This window comes from Gracilinanus agilis, chromosome 4 (assembly GCF_016433145.1).
Source record: "Gracilinanus agilis isolate LMUSP501 chromosome 4, AgileGrace, whole genome shotgun sequence".
NCBI classification, from domain to species: domain Eukaryota; kingdom Metazoa; phylum Chordata; class Mammalia; order Didelphimorphia; family Didelphidae; genus Gracilinanus; species Gracilinanus agilis.
The window spans coordinates 288070473-288097006 of NC_058133.1; the positions used below are offsets into that span (position 1 = coordinate 288070473).

General features: G+C 38.1%; 1 protein-coding gene across 1 annotated transcript in view; it reads right to left on the bottom strand.

Moving 5' to 3' along the window:
• Nucleotides 1-26534, bottom strand: part of PKHD1 (PKHD1 ciliary IPT domain containing fibrocystin/polyductin) — a 685806-nt gene that overhangs the window by 566302 nt on the left and 92970 nt on the right. Inside the window, exons 20-24 of the mRNA XM_044675345.1 lie at nucleotides 24460-24655; nucleotides 23829-23896; nucleotides 19848-21452; nucleotides 17703-17846; nucleotides 6807-7026 (exon numbers count right to left, since the gene is read on the bottom strand). Coding sequence (XP_044531280.1) covers nucleotides 6807-7026; nucleotides 17703-17846; nucleotides 19848-21452; nucleotides 23829-23896; nucleotides 24460-24655 — 2233 coding nt within the window. The remainder of the gene's footprint in view (nucleotides 1-6806; nucleotides 7027-17702; nucleotides 17847-19847; nucleotides 21453-23828; nucleotides 23897-24459; nucleotides 24656-26534) is intronic.

Sequence of the window (26534 nt, forward strand, 5' to 3'; positions counted from 1 at the left end):
CTGCATCAGTTTCTTCAAAATATTAAATAAAGCTACTTTATGAGAAAATAATATTATAAATGATAAAGTGTTTGGCACACAGTAGGTTCTTAATAAACAGCTGTTTCCTTTTTCCAATGTCTACCACAGTACCTGAAACAGTGCAGGCATTGGGCAAATATTTCTTGAATGGTTAATTGCAAGTTAGTCATAGATAGCTGTATTGTTGAGTATCTTGAATACCAAGATACTACCTTGAACTTAATTTGTTAGGCATGGAAAGGAACTTTTGAATATGGGAATGATCTAGTTGTTGTTGTTGTTGTTGTTGTTGTTGTTGTTGAACCTTTGTTTTCAGAGAGAACCAATGGCATCACAGAGTAATATCCTGGCTTGCCAGTAAAATGGATGTAAGTGAGAAAGAGTTGCACAAAGTCATCAGCTTCACTTTCTCTTGCAGAATCATCAGAACCCAGTGGCAGGACAAAAGTCAGGACAACTGGCAATGACCTGGGATGCCATGGATGACCTAAGCTTCTTCAGTGTCTGGCCAAGCTCTAAGCACTCCACAGCACTTGCTTCAGCTGACTTTCTGGCCTTTGGAACAATCTGCCCGTTCCACCAGAGGAAGTCTTCACATGCTTGGGGTAGCCATTTCCCTTACTCACGGACAGGTTTCAGACCTTTCAGTTATCCTCAACCTGCTTTGGTCTGGCTGCAGAGACAGTTTCACCAGGGATGGCCACCATTCATGCTTCATGCTTCTTGGATCCACAGGTGGGAGTTGAGGGCATGCTGGGAGGATTAGCATTCTGGTGTGAGGGCTTTCCAAGCCCTCCTCAAGGCTGCTCATCTACCTTTGGTGTCCAACTTTTATCCAAGAACCTAGCTAGAGATAATGCTCTAGAAAACTTTATGCTCCAGTTCTTTTCGTTAAGAACATGGACCCATTTGACAATCTGTGAAGACTATGGTCCTTTTGTCAGGGTAATCCTTTTTAAACATACAAAGTTAAATACCTAGGATTACAAAGGAGACCAATTATATTGAAATACAACGAACATTTTTAAAAGTTTTCTGATTTAGGTGTGCAATAATGAATCTAATGAGTTGGAAAAAGGCGTGATTAGAAATTGAGAAATTAGTAAAGAGACAAGAGGGCCAATCTTGGAGAGTAGTAGTCGAGGGCCTGCACTAGATGGTGGCAGTGAGAAAGGGACAGTTAGTTATGAAAGAGATGGAAGAAATAATAATAATAATAATAATAATAATAATTACAAAAACAACAATGTTTGGCAAGCCATTGTAGCGGAGAATTGAGGGAGAGGGAAAAGACATAGATGATTCCAAGTTTTTAAGCTTTGGTGAATTGGAGAATGATAGTGATGGAAATAATAGTCAGGAAAAAGAGAAGCTGGTTTGGGGGGAATTGATGAGTCCCACTTTAGACTAAAGATGGAGGTGACAGAGTCAGGTGAAGACATCAAAGACATTGCTTGAAATACAATGCTGGGGTTGGGGAAGAGGTTTAATCTAGACCTAGAAACTAAAGTACTTTTGGCATAAAATAATAATTGAAGTAACAGAGGCAGATTAAATCCTCCAATGAAAACCTGTAAGAAACAAAAAAAAATCTTTCCAAAAAAAACAAAAAAACAAAAAAACAAAAACAGAAACTGGGGAGAAAGGTGACATTTAATGATAGAGGAAAACTATACTTTCACAAGGAATTATGGATTTTAATACACTAAGTAAAACATGATATAATGAAAAAGAGTACCGTATTTGAAATCAAAAGAAAGCATTCAAATGCTGATACTTGCTTGTTGAGTGTCCACAAGCAGTTTCTGTAAGTCTCATTTTCCTCATCTCTAAAATGAAGATAATAACTACTTTATAGGTTGTTATATGTATCAAAAATAAGATAATACATGTAAAATATTGTTGTTGTTCAGTCATTTCAGTCATATTCTGTCTGGTTCTGTAATCCTATTTGATATTTTCTTGGAAGAAATCCTGGAGTGGTTTGCCATTTCCTATTCCAGCTCATTTTACAGAGGAGGAAACTGAGGCAAACAAGGTTAAGTGACTTTCCCTGGGTCCCACAATGAGTAAGTGTAAGAGGCCAGATTAGAACTCAGGAAGATGAGTCTTCTTGACTCCAGGTCTACCCTGTATCCACAGGGCCATCCAGCTGCTTATGTAAAGTATTAAGTAAACTCTATAGCCCTAGAGAACTACAAATGATTGTCATAAAATAAAAAAATTACAACCCATTACATTAGACCTATATTATTCAGCCAATCCACAAACATTTATGTACTAGGCATTATGTATACTAGGCACTAGAGACACAAAGATCAAAATTAAATGGTCCCTGCCCTTAAGGAGCTTAATTATGTGCTCTGGTTGCCCTAGCAACAAAATGTTAGCTATGGGTGTTTGTTGTTCAAGTGTATCTGACTCTTCCAGACCCCATTTGGGGTTTTCTTGGCAAAGATACTGGAGTGGTTTGCCAGAACTTTTTACAGATGAGAAATTTGAGGCAAACAAGGTTAAGTGACTTGCCCAGGGTCACAAAGCTAGTAAATGTCTAAGATTATATTTGAACTCAAGAAGAGTCTGAATCTAGGTCCAGTACTGAATCCACTGCACCACCTACCTGTCCTGTTAGTTACAGTCTGGACTCTGTAGGGAATGAGTATTTCATCATGGTGCTAGGATTACCCCAATTGGCAACCTCCAATTTTCTTCTGAGGAGACTATTAAATTTATGGTTTAATATGTTCTCTGTCCTTCAGCTGTCTAAATAATCAAATGCACCCTGGCCCTTTCTGTAAAAAAAAAAAATGATTCACCAAAAAGGTGCTAAACTTTGAGTCACAAGACTAGAGAGTTCAAATTCCAATTCTTCCACTTACTTCCTATGTGACCTTGGGCAATTCACTTTGTAACCCACACAGTTGAGCTGTATCCTGGACAAGGACAAGTGCTCAGTGTTACATATCCTCTCAAACATATGACCCAAGAAGAGAGTTCATATGTATTACTAAACCCCTGTCTTCTAATTAGAGGAAGAAGGAAATTTTCTAGGAATCAAACTTTCTAGAAGACAAGGGAGATTTCTTGGGCAATAGTAACATCAGAGATTATATCAAGAGTAACTATAGGGGGCAGCTGGGTAGCTCCGTGGATTGAGAGTCAGGCCTAGAGACTGGAGGTCCTAGGTTCAATCTGGCCTCAGACACTTCCCAGCTATGTGATCCTGGGCAAGTCACTTGACCCCCATTGCCTACCCTTACCACTCTTCTTCTGCCTTGGAGCCAATACACAGTATTGACTCCAAGATGGAAGGTAAGGGTTTAAAAAAAAAAAAGAGTAACTACAAATTCAACAATGTAGTAATTGGACCTTCCAGAGAGAGATAAGTTGTTCCTGAGCAGAAGGAAGAGGATCACCAATCCAACCTTTACAACTGAAGAATCAGCAAAGAACTAATGTTCTTCCACAAGATGGTGGAACAAAAGGTTTATATTTTGTTCCTCACTATTACCAAGAGTTGTTTAGACAGATTGATCCAAAGTATGTTGGTCTTATATGGTGTCATTAGAAGGGGCTGTGTGGGACCCCAGGGAAAAGGAGCATTTCACTACTTCAGTGGCAACTTCTACTCCAATTCCCTTCTCAGGAGTCTTTTGTGTTTCTGAGCTAAATGTGTTTACTGCCTCCTTTTAGGACCCCTGTGTCTTTTTCACTTTCCATGGGGTTAAAATAAAAACTTTCATCTACTTGAAATGTATTCGTTTTCCTGAGTACTGGCATGGGAGCTGAGAACCTGGTCATTTTTGTGGAAATTTAGGCACAACTTATACACAAGCTTTATTTGAACATTTCACAAAATAAACTCTGGTGAGGTAATAATGAGCCAAAACTGATGTGACCTTTTGAGGCAATCTATGAGATTGGATATATTCTGTGTAAACTCAGGTATTGGGGAGTTCTGGGTCATGGATTCTCTAAAAAATGAGTGCATTAGATCAGTTGATTTTCAAGTTCCCTTCCAGACTAATGATCTATGTCTCTAATTGACAAGCTTTAGGATAGTCCAACTCATGCACCTGAATAAAGATATGCTCCCAAATCTCTACCAAACAACTGAAATATTTTGTTTACTCTAGGAAGCTAAAGTCCTCAATCAGAAGATGGGAAAATGGTATGAGAAAAGAGCATTGTACAGTCAGAAAAAGTGGGTTCTATTTCTGTTCCTGCAACTAACTAGCTACATAACCTTGATTAAGTAATAGCTCTTGGTCTCATTTTCTTCATCTATAATATTAAGACATTGGTGTAAATAATCTCTAAGATCTTTTCCAGTTTTGACATTTTTATCCATGAACAGCATTTAAATAATATCATTGAAATGAGTTAAAGCAGCCATGAAAATAAGCAGATGTCCACATACTTAAATCAGAACCTAAAGGGAATTAGATGTGAGGACTAATGGAATTAATCACATTAGGAACCCTAAAGAAATTGATTATATTCTATTATGTCATCAGATTTTTTTTCTCCGTATTTCATATAAATCTGTATCTCAGGTGGGGATAGAGACTCACAGTTTATTTGCCACAAGAAGGTAAAGGAATACATCAAATGCATTAGAAGACCTCAACTGAATTCCACGTGTATTTATTAAATGCCTACTGTATGTCAGAAACTGTGCTAGGTGCTATGGACCAAAAGACAAAAAAATAAGTAAATAAATAGTCCTTGACCGTTTCAAACTCATTTGGAGCAGGGGGCAGGTAGGTAGCTCAGTGGATTGAGAGCCAGGCCTACAGACAGGAGGTCCTAGGTTCAAATCTGACCTCAGACACTTCCTAGCCTTGTGACCCTGGGCAAGTCACTTAATCCTCATTGCCTACCTCTTACTGCTCTTCTATCTTAGAACCAATACAAAGTATTGGTTTTAAGATAGAAGGTAAGGATTAAAAAAAAAACAACTTATTGGGAGTAAACAGAATTTACATAGAAAACTGAATGCAAATACATGCTTATTGAATTAGAAGATGGCACTTAGGCAAAGAAGAGTAAGGGAAGCAATACTTATTACAGATATAGTACAAATGGTACTGGGAGTTTTGTGTCCTTCAGTCATTTTTCAATTGTATTCGACTCCTCCTGACCGCATTTGGGTTTTTCTTGGCAAAGATGTTGGAGTGGTTTGCCATTTCTTTCTGTGGCTCATTTTATAGAAGAGGAGGAGGCTGAGGCAAACAGGGAAAAGTGGCTTACTCAGGCTCACACAGGTGGTAAGTGTCTGAGGCTGGATTTGAACTCAGAAAGAGGAGTTTCCCTGACTCCAGACCTGACCTTCCATCCACTGAGCCACCTAGCTGCCCCTTTAAAACAAAATATACATAAGGTATTTTTTTTTAGATAAACTATTAACTGCCACAATTCCTTTACTACTAAGAAAGCGGGCATTTGCAACCAGTTCCTACTTTGAGTGGAGAAAAAGAAAAGTTATTAACAATATAATACCAAGTAAATAAACATTTAACTTCACTTTAAAAATTGAAGTAACACTTTTGAAATAGGTTCTGGGAGTCAAAGTGCAGGGTTATAAGGGCTTAATCCTCCCAGGTAGTACTACAGCTTATGATTGTAGAAGAGCTTACATTCTACTGAAAGGAGAATGACTTCCTACCAAAACTCAGACTGTCTTAGAGCATTCAGAATTCAGGTTCCTGAAATTCAATGGCGATTTTTCTCTTTGATTCTGTGTGATTTGCTCAGTTTGTTTTGTTTTGTTTTCATTTCCTAAGCTGTAAATAAAACCTCCACTAAATGAGCAAAGACAACCATTCCATATAGGTAGGCAAAAGAGTAGTTTATGCCTAAAAGTCAAAAGGGTAAGGGGGAGGAAATGAAGCATCAAGTGATGTTAAAACAAAAGAGCAGCCTTGAGATTTGGTAGTGAATGAAAAAGGAGTTAAACATGATATTTTTTTTTCTTCTAAAAACCACGGCAATCTCAGAACACCCCATGTTGTCATGCTGTTTTCCCCACTTATTTGGGAAAAAATGAGTTTGGGGAGAGAACCTGGGAAGTTTCAGCAACTCATTTGTTCTTTTGAGGTTAAAAAAAAAGTAAATCCACATAAGCTTATGGTTTCCAAATCCTAAATCTACAGTAATTCTGCTGTGCTTCTCCCTTCCTTTGAATAAACACTGTACAATCTGCTAGATTTCTCAGTGACTTTTTCTTTAAAAAAAAAAACTCATGAATCTGTTTGGAAAGAAAAGAAAAGGGAAAAGGAGGGGGAACCCTTCTGTTTTTCATAATGTCTAATCTTTTTCCCCATTGGCATTCACCAGATGTTGCTTTGGATAGGAAGATAAATATTAAAATCTAAGAGAGAACAAAGCACACTGTTTACTGGATAGATTTTTCAGATGTTCTCCTGAACACTTGAAAAAGACAGGAGATGCTTTGATATCCAGGCTGGGTGGAATTCACAATAGAATGCCCCCTCTGGAACATCACATGGGCCACTCAGGTACCCATTGAATCTGGGATACTGAAACATTTAGGATTATTCCACTACCCTGCAATTCCTAATTACCACTGGTCCTAAAGTGAAAGGGGATTGGGGGGTGAGGGGGAGACACAGAGACCAAAATAGAGAGAGACAGAAACAGAGAGAGAGACAGACAGACAGATACAGACACAGAAACAGAGAGACAGAGATAGAGAGACAGAATCAGGCAGAGACAGAGAGAGAACATCTGAACATTTGAAGGGAGTATGGGAGTTTTATTACCTCATGAAAAGTCCAGAGAATAATCCAAGGGATGAGTCTACCTGATGGTCCAGAGCTAAAGAACACCAAGGATTTTCTTCACACAGGTAGATGTAAGACCAAGCTCTTAATGGATTGATGGTCCCCACAGTGACAGTCAATTCACACTGGATATAGGTGGTCTTGGTGGCTTTACAGTTTTCCTCTAAGGGCCTTAGGTTGCACAGGAAAGCCAAGGAGGCTGCAGGAGAGAGTGGGGAAAAAATACCAAGAGGGTTAAGTTGAAGTCTCCAATACATTTTGATATATCAAAACTTTTACCAGTGCTTGTTCATTTGACCAAACTGGAAATAGGAAGGAAGGGAAAGAAGAAAAGAAGGAAGGAAGAGAGGGAAGGATAAAAGGATAAAAGGAAGGAAGGAAAGAAGGAAGGAAGGAATGAAGGGAAGAGAAAAGAAAGAGAGGAAGGGAGGAGGGAAGAAGGGAGAGATGGAGGAAGGGACATGGGACACCTTGTTTTAGGAACAGCAAGCTACCCAGTATAGTTGAATAAGTGTGTGCATATGGAGTAAAGTGTAAGAAAATTGTAAAGGTAGGAAGGAGCCAGCAGTTTGTAAAGACCTTTCAATACCAGGCAGAAGACACTTGATTCTAGAGGTGACGGGGGACCACTGGATCTCTTTGAGTAAGGCAGGGAAGGAAAGGAATTTGTAACATGATTCAACTCACATTTTAGAAGAATAATTTTAGTGGTAGGGTGGACGATGGATTGGAGTGGAAAGAGAATTGCAACAGCAGGACCAACCCTGACAATTCTAAATCTATGATTTTATGACTTCAGAGACAGAAGCAAAAGGCAATGAAGTATACCCACAACTTTGCAGTGAGTCTGGTAAGGGGGAAAATGATTATGGCAGAGATGATACAGTCCTGAATCCTCTTTTCCCTGTGAGGGAAAGGAGACAGATTTAGGAGATGATTTTTGTGTCAAAGAGGAAGGAGAACAATGAAGTTGAGAAAGTCACATGAACTATGGTCCAATCTACCAGTTTTCAGCATGACACTGGCTATTTCTGTGACATTCTGAACACAATGAGGATCATGGACAAGGTACCAACAACGAACTGCACCCAGTGAGTATACATGTCCCAGAAGAGTCCCACATACTCAGGACAACCCAATCACTAACATTCAACAATCTCTTTAATCAGTCGTTGCCAAGCTTTATTCCTTATCATGGTTCAGTCCCCAAAATAAGCATTTGTCAAGTTAATTGGACGGCATCTTATATATGAAAGTAATTCTTAGGATTAGACATTAGGAAATATTGTCTAGATTTTCAAAAAAGACAAAAAATGGAGAATCATCAAAATTTCATGACATTATCAAATGATTCTCTCATGACCATTTAGAAAGGGAAACACTAATCATTAAAAGCTGAAATAAGTCCATCAGTAATGGGTTATGCAGGGCAAAGGGTACTCCAGCAGACCTGGAGACAGGAGGTCCTGGGTTCAAATCTGACCTCAGACCCTTCTTAGCTATGTGACCCTGGGAAAGTCACTTAAACCCAATTGCCTAACCCTCACTGTTGTTCTGCTTTAGAACTGATTCTTAGTATTGATTCCAAGTCAGAAAGTAGGAGTTAAAAAAAGAATGAGTCATACCAAGCTAACCTCATTTCCTTTATATGATATGGATGCAAGTCTTATGGATTAAGAGAACCCTGGAGAGAGTATATCTGGATTTTAGCAAGTCATTTGACAAAGTCTCTCACAGTAACATCATGAACAAAATGGATAAATGTAGGCAAGATCAGTTGCTCTCATGCTTAATGCATATCGTTTAAGGATATAAAGTGTAGTGCAAATACAAAAGAGAGTAGGGCAAAGGGGGAAGAGAGAGAAAAATGAGTTATTTCAAGAACTTTATATCCAATCATCTATTTTTCTTAATCAACAGATATGAATAATAGAACTCCTATCATGTAAGGGCTCATCAAATATTTTGATGTTAGGAAAGGGTACGCATCTCAAATATATGACAATATTGTTGGGTGGATTTCAAACTGGTTGAAAGACCAGACACAAAGCATAGTGATTAATAGGTTGATGTCAACCTGGAGGGAGGAAGCTAATAGAGTGCATGAGAGAGAGATCTGTACTTATCTGTATTCTGTCAAAATTTTCATCAATAACTTAGATAAAGATATAAATGGTATACTTATCCAATTTGTGGATGAAATGAAACTAAACGGGATAGCTAGTGCATGCCATCAAAAAATCAGATTAGAACCTTAGATCATTATGCAATACAAATTCTATACACTATTTGATACGCATTAAGGAACAAAGTAAATCCTATCTTTGGATTGAAAAAACATAACTGCATGAGTACACAACAGGATGGAAGTACAAGTTGGGCTGTGGTCAGGCAGTAAGATATTATAAAAAAGAACTGGGAGTCTTAGTGGACTACACATTCAATATCATACAACTGTTCAATATGGAAGCCAAAACAGGATTATGTTGAATGAATAGAAGCACATAATGCCCCAAATGAGGAAGAAATTCCTCTACCCTTTGCCTTGATAAGGGCACATGTAAAATGTTGTGATCAGTTCTTGGCCTCAAGCTTTAAGAAGTATATTGTCAGGGGGCATCTCGGTAGCTCAGTGGAGTGAGAGTCAGGCCTAGAGACAGGAGGTCCTGGGTTCAAACCCGGCCTCAGCCACTTCCCAGCTGTGTGACCCTGGGCAAGTCACTTGATCCCCATTGCCTACCCTTACCAATCTTCCACCTATGAGACAATACACCAAAGTACAAGGGTTTAAAAAAAAAAAAAAAGAAGTATATTGTCAGGGCCAGCTAGGTGGCTCAGTGGACAAAGCACCAGAGCTGGAAATGGGAGGTGCTGGGTTCAAATGTGTCATCAGACATGTCCTAGTTATGGCATTTAATCCCAAATACCTAGCCCTTACCATTCTTCTGCCTTGTAACCAATACTTCAAGTATGTAGAAGAATCAACTTTGTCCCACTTAATCCCAGAAAACATAGTTAGAAATGGATGAAAGTTGTGAAAGACCAATTTCATGGCATTCCACATGAAAAAGGTCTTAACATTAGAACTTTCCAAAAACTTAAAGCACTGCCTTGATAGGAAGTGAGTTGCCCATCATTAAAAATATTCTGCAGTCAGAATAGCCACTTGTTAGTAAATCCCTTTGGGCAACTAGATGGTACAGTGGATGGAGTGCCAGGTCTGAAATCAGGAAGAAATCTTCTAGAATTCAGATCTGAGCTGAGACACTTATTAACTGTGTGACCTTGGGCAAGTTACTTAAGCCTGTTTGCCTCAGTTTTCTCATCTGCAAAATGAGCTGGAGGAGCTGCTAGGTAGCACAGTGGATAGAATGCCAGGTCTGGAATCTGAAGGACCTGTGTTCAAAATGGCCTCATGAGACACTTCCTAACTGTATGACCCAATTGCCTAGCCCTTGATGCTTTTCTCTCTTAGACTTAATGCAATAGAAGGTAAGTTTTGTTTTGTTTTTTTAATGAGAGAAGGAAATAGCAAACCACTGCAGAATCTTTGCCAAGAAAACCCCAAAATTGGTCCCAAAGAGTTGGACGCAGTCAAACAAGAACAAGAAATTCTATAGAAGAGATCCTTTTCCAATTATGACATTCTAGAATTTTATTATTCTGTACTAAGAATTGACATGTTTATTCTTCTTTAAAGTTTGCCAAGCACTTTACATACATTATTTTTCTTGATTCTCAAAACAAGTCCTTTTGAGCAGTTAGTACCAGAACTAACAATCATAGTTTAAAGATTAAGCTAAGGTTCAGAGAAGTTGGCTGATACACTGGTGGCCACACAGCTAGCAAGTATCAGAGGTGGGATTTCAACCTAACTACTTCAAAACCAATTTGCCATCCCTTTAATACACCATATTGTCTCTATGATTAAAGGGCTGGACAAAATTACCTTAAGGAAACTATAATAAATGGGGAGATGAAGACAATTTTATATAAAGACACGCTAAAAAAGATTAGGGCTCTTTAGTTAAGAAACAAAGTTTGAAAAGAGCTATAAAATCAAAGTCTATAAAATCCTGAAGGGTAATGGAGCCAGCAGTGGCTGGTAGGGTGGCCTAATAGAAAACACCTGGGTCTAGGAAGCAGGCAATATGGGCCTTTCTGCCAGCTCTTCTACTCAAAACCTGTTTGACCTTAATCCTTTAACCTTTCTCTATATCTCATATTTTTCATCCACCAAGTGGGAATAATAAGGCTTTCTTTTCCATGGGGTTGTAAGGATTAAATGAGATCACAAATAGGAAAGTGCTCTAAAAAGGTTGGGAGCACTTATCCACTGGGAATGGCTAAACAAATTGTGGCAGATAGGTGTAATGAAAATTACTGTAAAGAACTGAGGAATATGAAAGTCAGATGGGAAGAAATATGAACTGATTCAGAAGGAAGTAAGCAAACCAGGAAAAAAATATACACAATGACTAAACCAATGTAAATGAAAAGAACAACAACAGAAACTAGATGTTGTGTAATTATAATAACTAAGCCCCAAGAAGAGTTGTGAAAATAGACCTTTTTCCTTTCTTTGTAAAAGGAGAGCTATGAGAGTAGAATAGCCTAAATGTAACCAGATACGGTTGATACAGTTCTTTGGATTTGTTGAGCTGTGTTTTTTTCCTCTCTCTTTTTTATTCTTTCATACAAGGGATGGCTCTCTGGGTAGAGAAGCTGGAGGGACATCATCAGAAATAAAGATTATAAAAACAAAATATACCGATAAAAAGAAAAGTTGAGAATGAGACAGATGTCAGCCTTAATTATTGAAAACATACTAGAATAAGGTGTTTTCTTTGAGGACTGAAAGAGGGGGGTCCTAGGACAAAGGAAAGGAAACACAAATTCACCTACAACACAATAAACTGAAGGAAATGAGTGATTATGCTGAGAGCCTGTACAGGCTGAAGATACAAATAGCTTCAAGAATTTATTGTTTTCTCCTTGGTGCAGAAACAAAAACAAAAACAATCAGCGAAATCAATACTGTTATCTCTAGATGGGACAAAATGAAAAAAGAGATATGGAAATGATCTAGTTTGTGATCATTGTAGATGGGCAGTCCTTGCCAGCAGTGGATTTGTCCTGAATAATGCAGTTTCTCTCAGTATAAACCCCCAATTATTACAAACTCTCTTCCTTTTTTACTTTCATAGACTCAGTCGTAGGATATAGCTGCTCCAATTAGACATTTTATTGACATAACACTAATAAAAGTAATAGTTCAGTCGTTTCCCATCTTCAAGACCCCATTTGGGGCATTTCTTGGCAAAGATACTGGGGTAGTTTGCCATTTCCTTCTCCAGCCTATTTTTAGATAAGGAAACATGGTTAAGTGACTTGCCCAAGATAACACAGCTAGCAAATGTCTGAGACCAGATTTGAACTCAGAAAGATGAATCTTCCTGACTCCAGGCCCAGTTTTCTCTCCATAGTAACACCTAGCTGCCATAACAATAATCACAACAGCTACCATTTAGTCAGCACTTTAAGGTTTGCAAAGCACTTTTTGAATGCTATCTCCTTTGGACTCACAACAACCCTGGGAGGTAAGTCCCCATTTTTTTTGAGGAAATTGAAACAGACAGCAATTCAATTGACTGGCTCACAAGGTAAAACAGATCATAAAGATTTAAGGCTAGGTTTGGAATTCTAATCCAAACTTAGCTAATAAAACTAATAAAAGTCCAAGAGGAGGAAGACTAAAAACAAAGAATCTAGATTATAGTTTTAAAATTCTAATGCACCTTGGAAGGCCATTTAGTCCAACCCATTCATTTTATAAATGAGGAACCTGAAGCCAAAAGAAGTTAAAGGACTTGCCCAGAGTCACATAGCAAGAAACAAAAGTAAGTTTTGAAACCAAATCTTTTCATTCCAAATATAATTGGGGGTGGGGAGAGGTTCTTAAAACTCTGTCTTTTCATTCAGTTTCCCAATCTATGCAAGATATTCAGGATTTCCCAAAATGACAAAGCTGGAAGAAATCAACATTGAGAGGTTCTTAACCTTTTTTGCATCCTTGTCCACTTTGGCAACCTAATGAAAATTTATATACCCCTTCTCAAAATAATGCTTTAAAATGTATAAAATAAAATATTAAGGAATATAAAGGAACCAATGATACTGAAATATAATTATCAAAATATTTTAAAAACCATATTATGGACCCCTGATCTATAGCAACCACCTTATGTTACAATTGAGGAAATTGAGACTTAAGAAGATTAAATAGCTTTGGCAAGGTCATACAGGTACTATGCAACAGAGACAGGATTTGAAGGTCATCTGGTTTCAGAATGCTCATGCCATCATAACACTATATTCTATCTTCCTCAGAGCCTGACTGAAATTGAACTTTGCAGTACCATATATTCAAATTAAGTAGAAGAAAGGGTTTTGCAGTAGTGATCATTTTGAAACACTCCTGTGGTTTAGAAAGAAAAGTTGTCGAACTTGCTTTTCTGAAGATGTTTTTTAAAAATACAACAGATTTTCATTGACCTTAGATGGATGATATAAAAGAAGTTAAGAGAGTGAAGTAAATGAACACTCACTTTCCTATTCAACAAAATGTAGGATTAAATATCTTCCCCCCTTTTTTTTCTCATTTTCCTCCTTCCCTACTTCCTCTCTCTTTTTCTTTTTCTTTCCTTCTCCTTTCCTTTTTCCCATATTTGTTTCATTTTCTTTCTTTCTCTTTTCTTTCATTCTTTCCTTTCTTCTTTTCCCTTCTTTCTTACTTTCCTTCCTTTTCTTCCTATTTTTCCTTCCTTCTTTTCCTTCATCTTGTTTTTTTTTCTTTCCTTCTTTTCTCTGCTTTCTCTTTTCTTTTTGTCTTTCTCTTTTCTTATTTTCCTTCTTTATTTGTTGACTTCTTTCCCTCTTTTTTTTTTTAGACCAAGGTAAGGTATCTTCTTGGAGTAAGTAGCAAGGCTTCTGCATAATCTGTGTGTATTTACTGTCACCTAGTGGCTATTTTAAGTATTGCTAAAACTGTTTCTTTGACTCCACTGATTTTGAAACATCACCAATGTCATCTGGAATTTCTAGAAAGAGTTTTCAAGGTTAGATCTACCTACAAGTAAAATTCATAATTTTCTTAACTTCTTCAATACTGGAAATTATAGTTTTCTTAAGTACCGTAATTCATCTAGCCTGGAAAATCTAAAAAATTTTTTCTTTTCATTCATATAGTTAAAAAAAAAACTTCTTCAAATCACACCACGGCATTCTCTGAGACAAAGACATCTTTTTTTAACAACAATATTCTTCTTCTGGTTCTATTTTATTGTCAGTCATGGAGCATTAGAACTAGGTGGGAAATGTCAAAATTGTTGTTGTTCAGTCACTTAAGTCCTGTCTGACTTTTCGTGACCCCATTTGGTGTTTTCCTTGCAAAGATATTGAAGTGGTTTACCATGTCCTTCTCCAGATTATGTTACAGATGAGGAAGCTGAAACAAATAGGATTAAGTGGCTTGCCTGTAAATTGTAGGTGACCCCTAAAACACTAAAGATAGAGGATGGCACATTACTAATCATTTTAGATTTGCATGGGAAAACTAACATGAAAGTCATCTTGAAAGATGTATGATTGAAAAGAAGAAAAATGGGTTACATGTTGAGAGAAGATGGATGATAACCTGAATGCTTCATACAATGTTAAAAACCAAAGAGGGGAAGACTTGAAATTGGCATCCTCCAAGGAAGACTCATGAGAGCTCGTGGACAGAATGAGAAGATGTGGCTGATCTGAGAACTACACTGCAGGAAGGACTGCTCACAAATCTCTTTTAAAAAAATCCATGAATAACAATGAGAGAGAGAATTAACATGTGGAAGGATGGAATCATGATCCAAAATGAGATTTTTAAAATAATGGACTGGGTCTAAAAAGACACAATTTAACAAAGAAAAATATAAAGTGATATATTTACATTCAAAAATTCAACTGCATGATAATACAAAATGAGAAGGGTATGGCTACACAATAGTTAAATTCAGAAAAAAGATGGGGATAGGGGGTGCAGTTAGTAAACTGAAAATTCAATAATTTTGTGGCCATAATAACTACAGAGATTATACAATTTTAGGAAGCATGAAGAGGAATATATTATAATCCTACTCTGGTCTACCTTCATCAGGCCACATTTGGAATATTTAATTTAGTTCTGGATATCCAATTTTCAGAATATTAATCCACTGGAGAATGGGATGACCAGTATGATGGAGGAACTAGAAACCACATGAAGATCAAATAAAAGAGCTGGAGATGATAAGGAGAAGAACAGAAACAGGAAACGAGAAAGCTCTATTCAAGTATTTTACAGGTGGAAGAGAAATTAGCCTTGTGCTATTTCAGTGCAGTAGGCAGAATCAGAAACAACAGGTAAAAGTTGAAAGGATTTGATAACCAAACTCTTCCCAACAATTAGTTCTCCAAAGAGGGAATAGGCAGGTCTGCAATGAGTTTCTCAACACAAGAGTTCTTTAAGCAAATGACTACTCATTAAGGATGTAGTAGGGAAGATTACTGTTAAAGCAATGTTTGTACAAAATGATTTGTTGTTTGCTAATTTCAGTCATGTCCAACATTTCATTGGCCCCATTTGAAGTTTTCTTGGCAGAAATCCTTGAGTAGTTTACCATTCCCTTCTCTAGCTCATTTTACAGATGAGGAAAATGAGGCAACCAGGGTTAAGTGACTTGCTCAGAGTCACACAGCTAATGAGTGTCTGAAGCCAGATTTGAACTCCTGAGCATCTATGGGGCAGACCATTTAAATTCTCTGAGACTTCATCTCTGTAAAATGGTATAATAATAATACTTTCACTACAGCCTCACAGGATTTTACTTTGTTTTCGATTTTTAGGTAAATACTTAGTAAAGAATAAAACCCTATGGAAATGACATTTATTGTTAAACATACATGTTTTCATTGCCCGGATCCACCAAATGGCTCCTTGCAGATCCCTAAGTGTTCTCTAAGCTAAGATTTTTCTTGTGTATACAATAGCACTAAAAACCTCATCATTTCAAGAGGCTTAATAAAAAAGTATTCTTTTCTCCTTTTCTAAACTGGTAAAATAAAAACTATTTTTCATACACACTGTCCTTTTTTCCTTCCTGTCTCCCCATCTCTCTCCTCTCTTTCCTCATTCTCCTCTACCTAATCTATCCCCTCTCCCCTGTCCCTCCTCTCCCCTCTTTCTGCCCTGTTCTTCTGAGCCTTCCTTTCCCTCTTTTTCCCTATCCTTGTCTCCCATTCCATTCTCTCCTTGATATCTCCCTTCTCCCTATTTCTTCTCTCTCTCTTTCCTTTTCCCCCTCCCTTCCCTCTCTCCTTCCCTTTTTCTCTATTTATCCTTCCCCACCATCCCTCTCATTCCCTTTCTCTCCTCTTCCTCTTCTTCCCAGCTTCATTCTTCCTTCCCAGTCTCTCCTACCTCCCTCTTCTTCTCTCCCCTATACACTCTGCCCCTCTCTGACTTTGATCCCCATCTGAAATCTGAATTTATTTAATGGAGGTGTCACTTCTATCATTTGGTGGATTCTAATATTCCCATCCACAGCCACATGCCACAGTCAGACCTGGCTGCTAAAAGACCCCCACAGAAAGGAGATCTGGGAAACTTTGTTGTTATATGCCTAGATAGCTCCTTGATCTGTGATTATGCAAACAAGATAATCATCTGGCTAAGCTAGTCCGGCAGTTTAGGCAGTAATTAGGTCTGGACTTTCCTTGAAGCACGATGTGGATGTGTAATTACTATGCAATTTGCCAGCCATCCCAAAGAATAGCAAGGCCGTATTTTTTCCCCACCAAAAACAGGATTTATCCAATGCCTATCATACAGTTAAAGGTAACAGAGATGATGCATCCCTAAAGATGAAGTCTGTTAATTACCTGATAATTACAGAATCAGGAAGTACTGTAAGCTGGCAAAAGTAACTGCTGTTCTAATTTCAATAAGGATCAGGAATATGATCTAGCAGAACAGCTAGCATTCAGAAGCTGTTCTCTCTTTCTTGGCACTGCCCTGTTTTGCACTGAGACAGCAGCCATCAGTTTCATCCTAATGGCAGAGCATGGCTAGTAACAGTGCTGGGACCTTCTGTGATCACTTCCCATCCAAAGGCAATCCGTAAAGCCCAGAACATTTTTTTAATCATCAAGCAGGGAACAAATGGTGATAATTTTTTGAGCCAACCTATGTACTCTACAAAACAATTTCCACAGTCAATATTAAATGGGTTACTCTGTATTTGTATAACAATTTTCAGAATTAAAAACTGAACTTCAGAGATATTAAGTAGTTTTCTAAATCAGAAAAAAGGGACCTCATCAAAGAAAGTAGAATCACAGAACTCCTGAGCCAGAGAGGGTCTTTAGAGAGAGCTTAATTCATTCCCATTTTATAGATGAGAAAACTGAGGCCCTTAGAAAAATGAAATATCTTGCCCATGGTGATATACATAGTTATTGATTCCTAGAACCTGACCCCATATCTTCTGACTTCAGGTCAATGATTCTTTTGGGGAATTCTCTCTTTATTAGACAACTCTAGACACAAAGATTTTAACGGTCCTAAACACTCCCTTAAAATAGCACATGTCCTCTTTATATCATCATAGTCTTTGCACTGAGATATATGGCAACAATAGCAGGACTCCCTTTTTAAAGCTTAGTATCAAATATTTTTTTCACTTTAATTTTATATTTCTGGGGAGCTATGGGGAGGCATGTTGGGGAAGGACTATTTGAACATTGCTCTTTAATAATCCCAGGACTACATATATGGCAATTTCCATTTTAACTGACCATCCAGGGGCAGCACCAGGCAGCTGAAGTTGGTCACCGTAGCATTGTCTAAGATTTGGCAGGGGACACCACAGACTTCAGCAGATGTGTTTCCTGGAGAAAATCCACTTCCGTGTACATGCAGTAGGCTTCCACTCAAACAGCCTATAAGACAAGACTCACACTTAGTGAACAACAGCCAAGACTACTATCTATCCTATGAGTGCTTCCCTTTTTCCTTATAAAAATAAAAACCCAATCCACTCCTTTCTTGTTACATTGCCTCCTTCCAATATCCTCACTGAACTGCCCTTAGCTACCCTTTCTTTCTAGACTCCCTGATACAAGGAATGTATCCTAAGATCCATCTTGACTGGCTTTGGTCTTCCCCAAGTGAGAGTAGCAAACTTTTCCCTCCTGGCTATTCAAGGACATTTGCACTCTTCCTTCATTTCAGGGAGGTGAGAATCTGTCAACTGTAGCGGACAATGAAACAACCAACATGAACACAGATCAGGAAACTATAGTTTGTAGAGCTAGAAGAAACTTTAACTCTCACCTGGCCCAAATGACGTGCAATGAGGAAACTGAGACCCAAGGAGGCCAGTTTTCTTGCCTATGGATATATAGTGCTAAATAGCAGAGCAAGGATTCAAAGTCAGGCCCTCTAATCCAAAATCCAGTGCTTTTCTTCTCTTTTATTTGAAGACAGTTTATTTTCCCAATTACATACACTGACAATTTTCAAAGTATATTTTCCAAAATTATAAGATCCAAATTGTCTTCCTTCTTCCCTTTGCTCCCCACTCTCTGAGATGGTAGCAATTTGATCTGGGTTATACAAGCATTGTCACGTAACACATAACCTCCATATTGGTCACTGTTGTAAGAGAATACTCATATAAAACCAAAAACCCCAAATAAACGCAGAAAATACATTAATGTTAAGGATGGTGCGCTTTGATCCCCATCCGAGTCCAACAGTTCTTCCTCTGAAGGGGGATAGCATTTTTTGTCATAAATCCTTCAAAATTATCTTGTAAATTCAGTATTTTTCCCACCATTCCACAATGTGAGTTTAAAAACTACATCAGATTGTTCTCAGGGATTGGGAGGGAGGGGGAAAATTTGACTCAAAAAAAATTTTTAAGAAACATTAAAAATTGTTTTTTTTGTGTAATTGAGGGGAAAAATAAAATATTAATTTTTTAAAAAGAAAGAAAATTCAATTTAATATCCATATCCTGCCAACATAAAATCAAAGACTGTTAGAACTGGAAAAGAGCTGAGAAAGTTATTAAGACTAATTCCTTCCTTTGACAGATAAGGAAACCGAAACCTAAAGAGGTTAACTGGAATTCACAGCATTTCCTACTGCTATAGTTGGGTGTATCTATGGCTCTGTTAAGGCCTTAAGATATTGTAATTCTCTTTGGCTAGAACTGTGCTTTGTATCCTCTCAATCATTTTTAAAGGCCTTTTGTGTCCTGTTTAAAGTAAACATCTTTTAGACTACGAGTGAATGGAAAAAACAAAAACCAATATGGAAAAGGAATGAAGAAAGTATTTCAGAAGAGCTAAACTGAAATGAAGGGGAATGTACATGAGATGCCATAGAAATAAGAGCAATTTGGCCTGCTGGAGAATCTGATCTTCTCCCATATTGTGGGATTAAAATAAATATTGCATAATGAGAATATTATTATATTTAATGTATACATAATACAGCCATGCATACTACATGGTCCTGAGGGGAAAATTGGGTAAAAGTTATTATAGTCTATTTAAATAATGAAGTGATGAGTTCCTGTAAATTACAGTACTTTGTTGTTGTTTTTTTAAAGAAATTAAATCAGATTAATTTGGGAAATTAAAATACAATCACATGTTTATAGAGCATGCACTCTAAAAAAGCAGTCCTTTCTATAAAAAAACCAATCAAAGATAGTCATAAATTCAACATCACAAAGAGAACTCTCGGGAAGAAATTGGGGAAATAACAAACCCAATCACTTTCCAATCTTCCCAACTCCCTCTCTTCTCAACTTTCAGATTGGTGTTAATTTTCTACCCATTAGAAGCTACACACAGAAATCATTTAACCTCCACTATTGTGGTTAACCCATTCACACAGAAAGAAAGTTTTATCTTGTTTAGTTGACTTACCAAAGTTTCTGTGGATTGACGTAATGGTAATGTTAGAGGTGAACACCAACGTCGATGAAGCCCAGCCTCTGAGACAGTCCAAACCTTTGACTTGATACTCCCCAGCTGGAAGCGGAGAAACTGAGCATTGGAGCATGGTATAGTTACCCAAGATGCCTACACATGGTGATGCCCCAATAAAGATCTGCATGTTCTTAGCCCCGCTGGTTCTGGCCACCATGAAGGTTACAACCAAACCATCAATTTGAAGAATAAAAAGTAACTCTGGGGTAAAGACATCACTATAATGGATTATCCCCACATCAATTAAGTTCCCATCTACCTCTATTTCCAGACCAACTGTCCCATTGCCTGGGGGAACAATACACTGGATAAGCACTGAGCTAATATTCACTGTGAAGCAGGGCTGATGCCCTACTAGGACGGAAGTTGTGTTCTTTCCTCTCAGTGTTGTGCCCTCTATGGTCAAGAGACCTCCACCATTGATGCTAAAGTTCTGAGGATGATAACCAAGCACCTGAGGAGCTACACTGAAATGTGGAGCAAGGGTGCCTAGACAAGCAAAGCCACTTCTCCTGTTCAGAAGAGAGAAGTGATGTAGACCCAGTCCCAAGTCACTCAGCTGACATTCTACCTGAGTTGCATTATAGAAGGTTATATCACAGGAAAGATAGTCATCAACCAAAACCACCAGCTCATCAGTGGCTGTGGCCAACTTCTGACCACCAATCAACATGGTGGTCAGAGTTCCACTGACGCTGGTGTTCAGTGTTTCCACAATGGGAGTTGACTCTTCTTGCAGATAGAATGTACAATTTCCTTGACACTTACTGCTTATCCCATTAGCAGTGATGGTAACATTCATGGCAAGGGATGCTTTAGGGAGGTGACCCACAAGGCTAACCTGGCAGAGGATCATCCGGTCATTCCACTTCCAGATGGCACAAGTATGATGGCCAAAGAGGTCAATCTGCACTAACCTCATTCTGGACTTGAAAGCCAAGCCTATTATAGTAAGCCATGTCCCCCCACACACTGATCCATGGGTGGGAACGATGTCAGTGACCTGAGGGGATACTGTGAAACTGTGGGGTACAGCAGACATGTTTGCAAATCCTATATCCTTCTGGAAAACTTGAATGGGATAAATTCCAGCTTCCATATTTGCTAGAGGTAAGGAACAGAAATACTGAGTTCTATTGAAACTGAAGAACCGCAGCTCAAGATCACACTTCATGTGGCCCAGTAGAACAACTGAGTCAGATATATTATTGCCTTCTACTTGAAACTCCAGGATGTCTCCTCTGATTTGCCCTTGGAGGGCAGTTACAAAAGGAGTTAAAGCTGAATGATATATAAAGGTAAAGTCCTTTCTCAAGTCAAAAAAGGGATGATGGTGAGCACAGATATTGCCAACTGAGACTTCTATGGGAACCATGACAGCTTGAGGCTCCGTATCAGGCAACTGAGGAGCTGCCGATGTCTCACACCAGATGGTCTCTTCAGTTGAGTTCACAATACTACATGTCTGGTTGCCCACTGATACTGAAACTAGAGATGGATCCTTGCTGAAGCCAATTCCAGAGATGGTGAGGGTGGTTCCACCTACAGGAATGGATAGTGAGAACCAAATCAGAAACAATATATACTTGGAACTGAGCAATCTAGACAATGGCTTAGGCCACCAAAGTATTAAAACATGGAGAAAATATTATTTAAGTATAAAAAAGCATTAAATTACACTTCAAGTTTAAAGTATTTGGGGGCAAACTTGGGATTGAATATCCTAGCACAGAAACTCTCTCCACTGACACAAATCATCAGCTCATCTGGACTTTTAAGTCAAGAAAGTTACCTGTCTCAAAGTTAAATCATACACCCAGGCAAAACGTGAACCCAGATTTCTTGACTCCAGACTGGTCCTCTTAACTAAAATTCCAGGCTGCCTTAAAACAATGAAGAGACCATATTTCTCAAATACTTTTACACTGCTTAGAAAGACCCACTTTCTTGCCACTAATGTTTTCAATTGTTTTTCAGTCATGTCTGACTCTTCCTGGCTCCATTTGGGACTTTCTTAGCAAAGATACTAGAGTGGTTTATCATTTCCTTTTCCAGATCACTTTACAAATGAGGACACTGAGGCAAACAGGGTTAAATGACTTACCCATAGCCACAGAGTTAGGAAGTGTCCAAGGCCAGGAAGTCTTCTAGACACTGTGCCACCCAGCTACCCTCTTTGCTGTTATTATCACCAGCATTTTAGTAAAGCAAACAGGTGGGTCAAGTACTGAACCTGGAGTCAAGAAGACCTGAGTTCAGATTCTGTTTCAGGAATTAGTAAATGTGTGCTGGGCAAATCAAGAAGATCTGAATTTGAATCTTGCCTCAGAACTTGCAAATCTGACCCTAGGTAAGTCAGCAAGACCCAAGTTTGAATTCTTGCTTCTAACAATTGGTGTGTAATCCTGAGCAAGTCCCCAGCCTCATTTTCCTCATTGGTGATATAAAGATAATGAGATAATAAAGAGTACCTACTTCACAAGGTAGTTATTAAGGTTCAAATAACATAGGAGCATATTAAAGTGTTTTGTGAAACAAAGCTCTGTATAAATGTCATCTACTATTATTACAGCTATATTAAATGGTGCAATGAATTCTCAGAAGCAGATGGCTTTCTGCTAGGTGACTCAATGGATCAGGAAGACCTGAATTCAAATATGGTCCTAGACATTTATTATCTGTGTGATCCTGGGCAAGTGACTTAGTCCTGTTTGCCTCAATGTCTTCATCTGTAAAATGAGCTGGAGAAGGAAATGGCAAACCACTCTAGTCTCTGCCAAGAAAATCTCAAATGGGGACAGGACGAGCCAGATACAAATGAAACAACATCAATAATTCTTGTTGAAAAGCAGAATTCAAAATTCCATTTGTTTGTATAACTTTACTATCCTGTTCCTTCTACTTCTAGAGGAAATGTGGTCTAGGAGAAAGAACGCTGGATTTGCAGTCACAGGACTTGGGTTCGATTCTTGGCTCTAGTTGGCCAATCACTTTGTCTCTATTGGGTCTCAGGTTTTGCAGCTATAAGCTGAGTTAACTTGATGTCAGATAAGATTCCTTCCAGCTCTAAATCTATGGCCCTGGAAATAACAAGGTCACCATGCTCTTTTGTGGGTAACATACTCTTTTTCTGCCTTAATGGAACCCTTCCTTTGTTTTTCCTAATCTCCCTTCAGGAAACCTATCCATTTGATTATCCCTCCCCCCTTTTTTTTAACTAAGGAAAAAAAATCCAAAGAACTTCCCTTTTTAAAAATCCTTGAGATTATTTTGCTTTTTAATTTTATGTGTCTACAAGCAATCAACCAATAGTATTCAGTAAGAGCCTACCCAATCCTGTATTAGGTGCTAGAGAAATAAAGACAGAGAATAACAGTCCCATCTGGGTACAGAGTAGGTGCATCACAGGTGGCAAACTAAAAAGGTCAATTAGTTCGATGATCATAAAATTTAATGTCAAGGCCAAGGGAGAGATGACCCTAATCTCCTGACTATATGTCTATTGCAGGAGTTGGTAATCTTTATTGGGTCATGGGCCCCTTTGGCAGTCTGGTGAAGCCTATGGACCCCTTATTTCTTTTTAACCCTTACTTTCTATCTTAATAAGAATTCACAGAGGGGCAAGGGCTAGGCAAATGGGCTTAAGTGACTTGCCTGGGGTCATATAGGTAGGAAGTGGCAGAGGACAGATTTGAACCCGGGTCCTCCAAACTCTAGACCCATCACTCTATCTACTGAGCCACATAGCTGCCCATATAGACTCCTTCTAAGAATAATATTTTAAATGGATAATATAAGAGGATTTACAAAGGAAAAACCTATAGAGAAATATAGTTATCGAAACATTTTTTTTAACTCATGGACCACAAATTAAGAATCCTTAGGCTAAGAGCTAAAATCTACATGGGTGATACTTACCAAGGAGGGACCCACAGCAAGGCTCAATCTTGAAGACTTCAGTAATGTACTGTATTTGAAGATCAATTCTAGAGAAGAATAAAAGAAATTTCCATTACATCTAGGGAGAAAGAAGAGACAATTGGATTAGACATGGGAAGATCAATGGATTTGGAGTCAGATGACCTCAGAGCTCCCCCATTTTACTTGTAGCATCCAGAACAAGGCACTTGAACTCTGCACCCCAGTTTCATTTTTATAATATGAAAAATAAGGAGAGAAGTTGGGAGCAGGGAAGGAGGAACTAGATGACTGATAACGTCTCTTCTAGATCTAAATCTATGATTCTATGATGACCTGCATAGTCTAATAATCAAGCTTCCACCTTCAACTCAGACTGGGAAGCTTCTACTTTTAAGGAATATCCTGAAATCAACTCATACTATTTTTCCAGAGCCAACCATTAAAATTTTCAGTGTGAACTTTTAATAATAAGAAACCAAAAAAGCTGCCAAGTTGGTCTTTATTCGTTGCTTTATTGAAAGTCTAGACCTAAGAAAGGGATGAAGAAAATATTAAAACAGATTAAATTATTTTTTCTTTTGAAAAGGAACTTCTTGTTAGATATTTACCAACATGCACCTGACCTTACCCCTCGGAGATGATGTTAATACCATTCATTGTGACAGAAATATTGTGCCACCCTGATGGCAGGAAGGGAAGTGCCACCTTTAGACCCTGAGGCACTTGCTTTAGGATGGGAGCCAAGGTGTCCTGAATATGGACTTCCACATCCAGGTCTGTATAGTTTGCCAGAGATGTAGTTCCAATGAAAAGAGTCTGATCACCTGCAAAAAAGAAGCATAAATTAAGTGGCACAATTTGTGATATATTGCCTAAGCTTTCTTATTCCTTTCAGCATCATTTGTGTTTATGCAAATCATGTAAATGTTCTTTAATTTGTTGAATTTGAATATATGCTACCTTAATTTTTTTCCAATCGTCTTAGAAGTATAAAATGAGAGAGGTGGACCTGACAGCATCTAAATCTAAATGGTGCAGCTAGGTGGTACTGTGGATAGGTTGTTGAACTTAGAATTGGGAAGATGCAGCTTCGTGAGTTCAAATCTGGCCTCAGACACTGACTAGCTATGTGATTTCTGGCAAGTCCCTTAACAACCCTCAGTTTCCACATCTGTCAAATGTACTGGAGAAGGAAATGGCAAACCACTCCAGCATCTTTGCCAAGAAAACCACAAATGGGGTAATGAAAAGTAAGAAATAACTGAATAGCAAATGATCATTAACTTCTTTGCAGTTCCTTGCACAAGATATTGCATCTAAGCAGCTAGATGATACAATGGATAGCACACTAGACCTAGAATCAGGCAGTCCTAAATTCAAACTAGCCTCAAATACTTTTAGCTGTGTGATCCTGGGAGTCACTGAATCTCTTTTTGCCTTAGTTTCCTCAGCTGTAAAATGAGGATAATAATAATACCTACCTAGCAAATAACACTTACCTACCTTGTTGGGATCAAATGAGATAATATTTATAAAGCATTTACATGTCATTTTAGTAACTTAAATAAACATAGTAGGCATTTAATAAATGTTTATTGACTGGCTGACTATAACAAATGTAGCATAATAAAAATATTTGGCACCAGATTTGGTGTCAAAGGATTTAGGCTCAAATCCCAGTTCTTCTATATACTATCTATGTGTCCTTGGGCAAATCATTTCACTTCTACGGGTCTTGGTTTCCTAATCCATCAAATGAAAGGGTTTGATTGTATGATTTGTAAGACTTCTTCTAGCTATAAAAATATGATTCTATGACATTTTTGGACCTAAATTTCCTCATCTGCTAAATAAGGTAGGTAGTCAAGATGGCCTCTATGGACTACCTAGACTACAACTCTATGATTCTTTAAAAAATGAAAAATGGGCCCTTCAAATCAGTGCATAAAAGACTATTCTGTCCTATATGGCATGTTATACTTTAACTGAATCCAGAATTTCATCAGTGTAGGGGGTCCTTGCTCCTTGTACCACTGGTACAGGTTGTTGACTTCTCACCCTATGTTTTCTGCAAATTTTTCATAAAGGATCTTCCCTATATACAAAGGGACCAAAAAAGCTAAGTGTGTAGTCTTTGATAACTTGATAATCTTTAATAATGTAAATAAAACTTCAATGACTTAAAACTTCCCTAAGACTGTTGGGACACTGTACAGAGAAACTTCCTTTAGATCTTAATGTCCATGGATATGAGGGTGTATAAGTGGAAATTTGTACTATTTTGAACTACATTCCCCAAAATCCACTTAATATTTCCCAGAATTCCTCTCCTCTCTCCACCATGTTGCGATGTCACGTTTGTATATAGTTTAAAAACTTCTGCTTCTCCCTCTCTCTCTTCCACGTGGGTGGCTTGGGTGAGCTCCCTCTGGGCTCTAGCCTTTTTAGTCTTCCCTTTTGCTTCAAGTTAAATTTAATAAATCTTGTTAAATATACTATTTGGAGTAATGGATATGAATTTTAAAATCTACAAGTGCAATATGCAGGCTCTTCATCCATAATCCTTAAACTTAAATTTAACTATAGGCTCAGCCTAACTTCCTAACCTGCATTCCTTACTTGGGTATTTTATACCACTTGTTACCCAAAAATCAATAATAGTATTATTCTACAGTGTAGACTGGAAAGAATACTGGTCCAGGA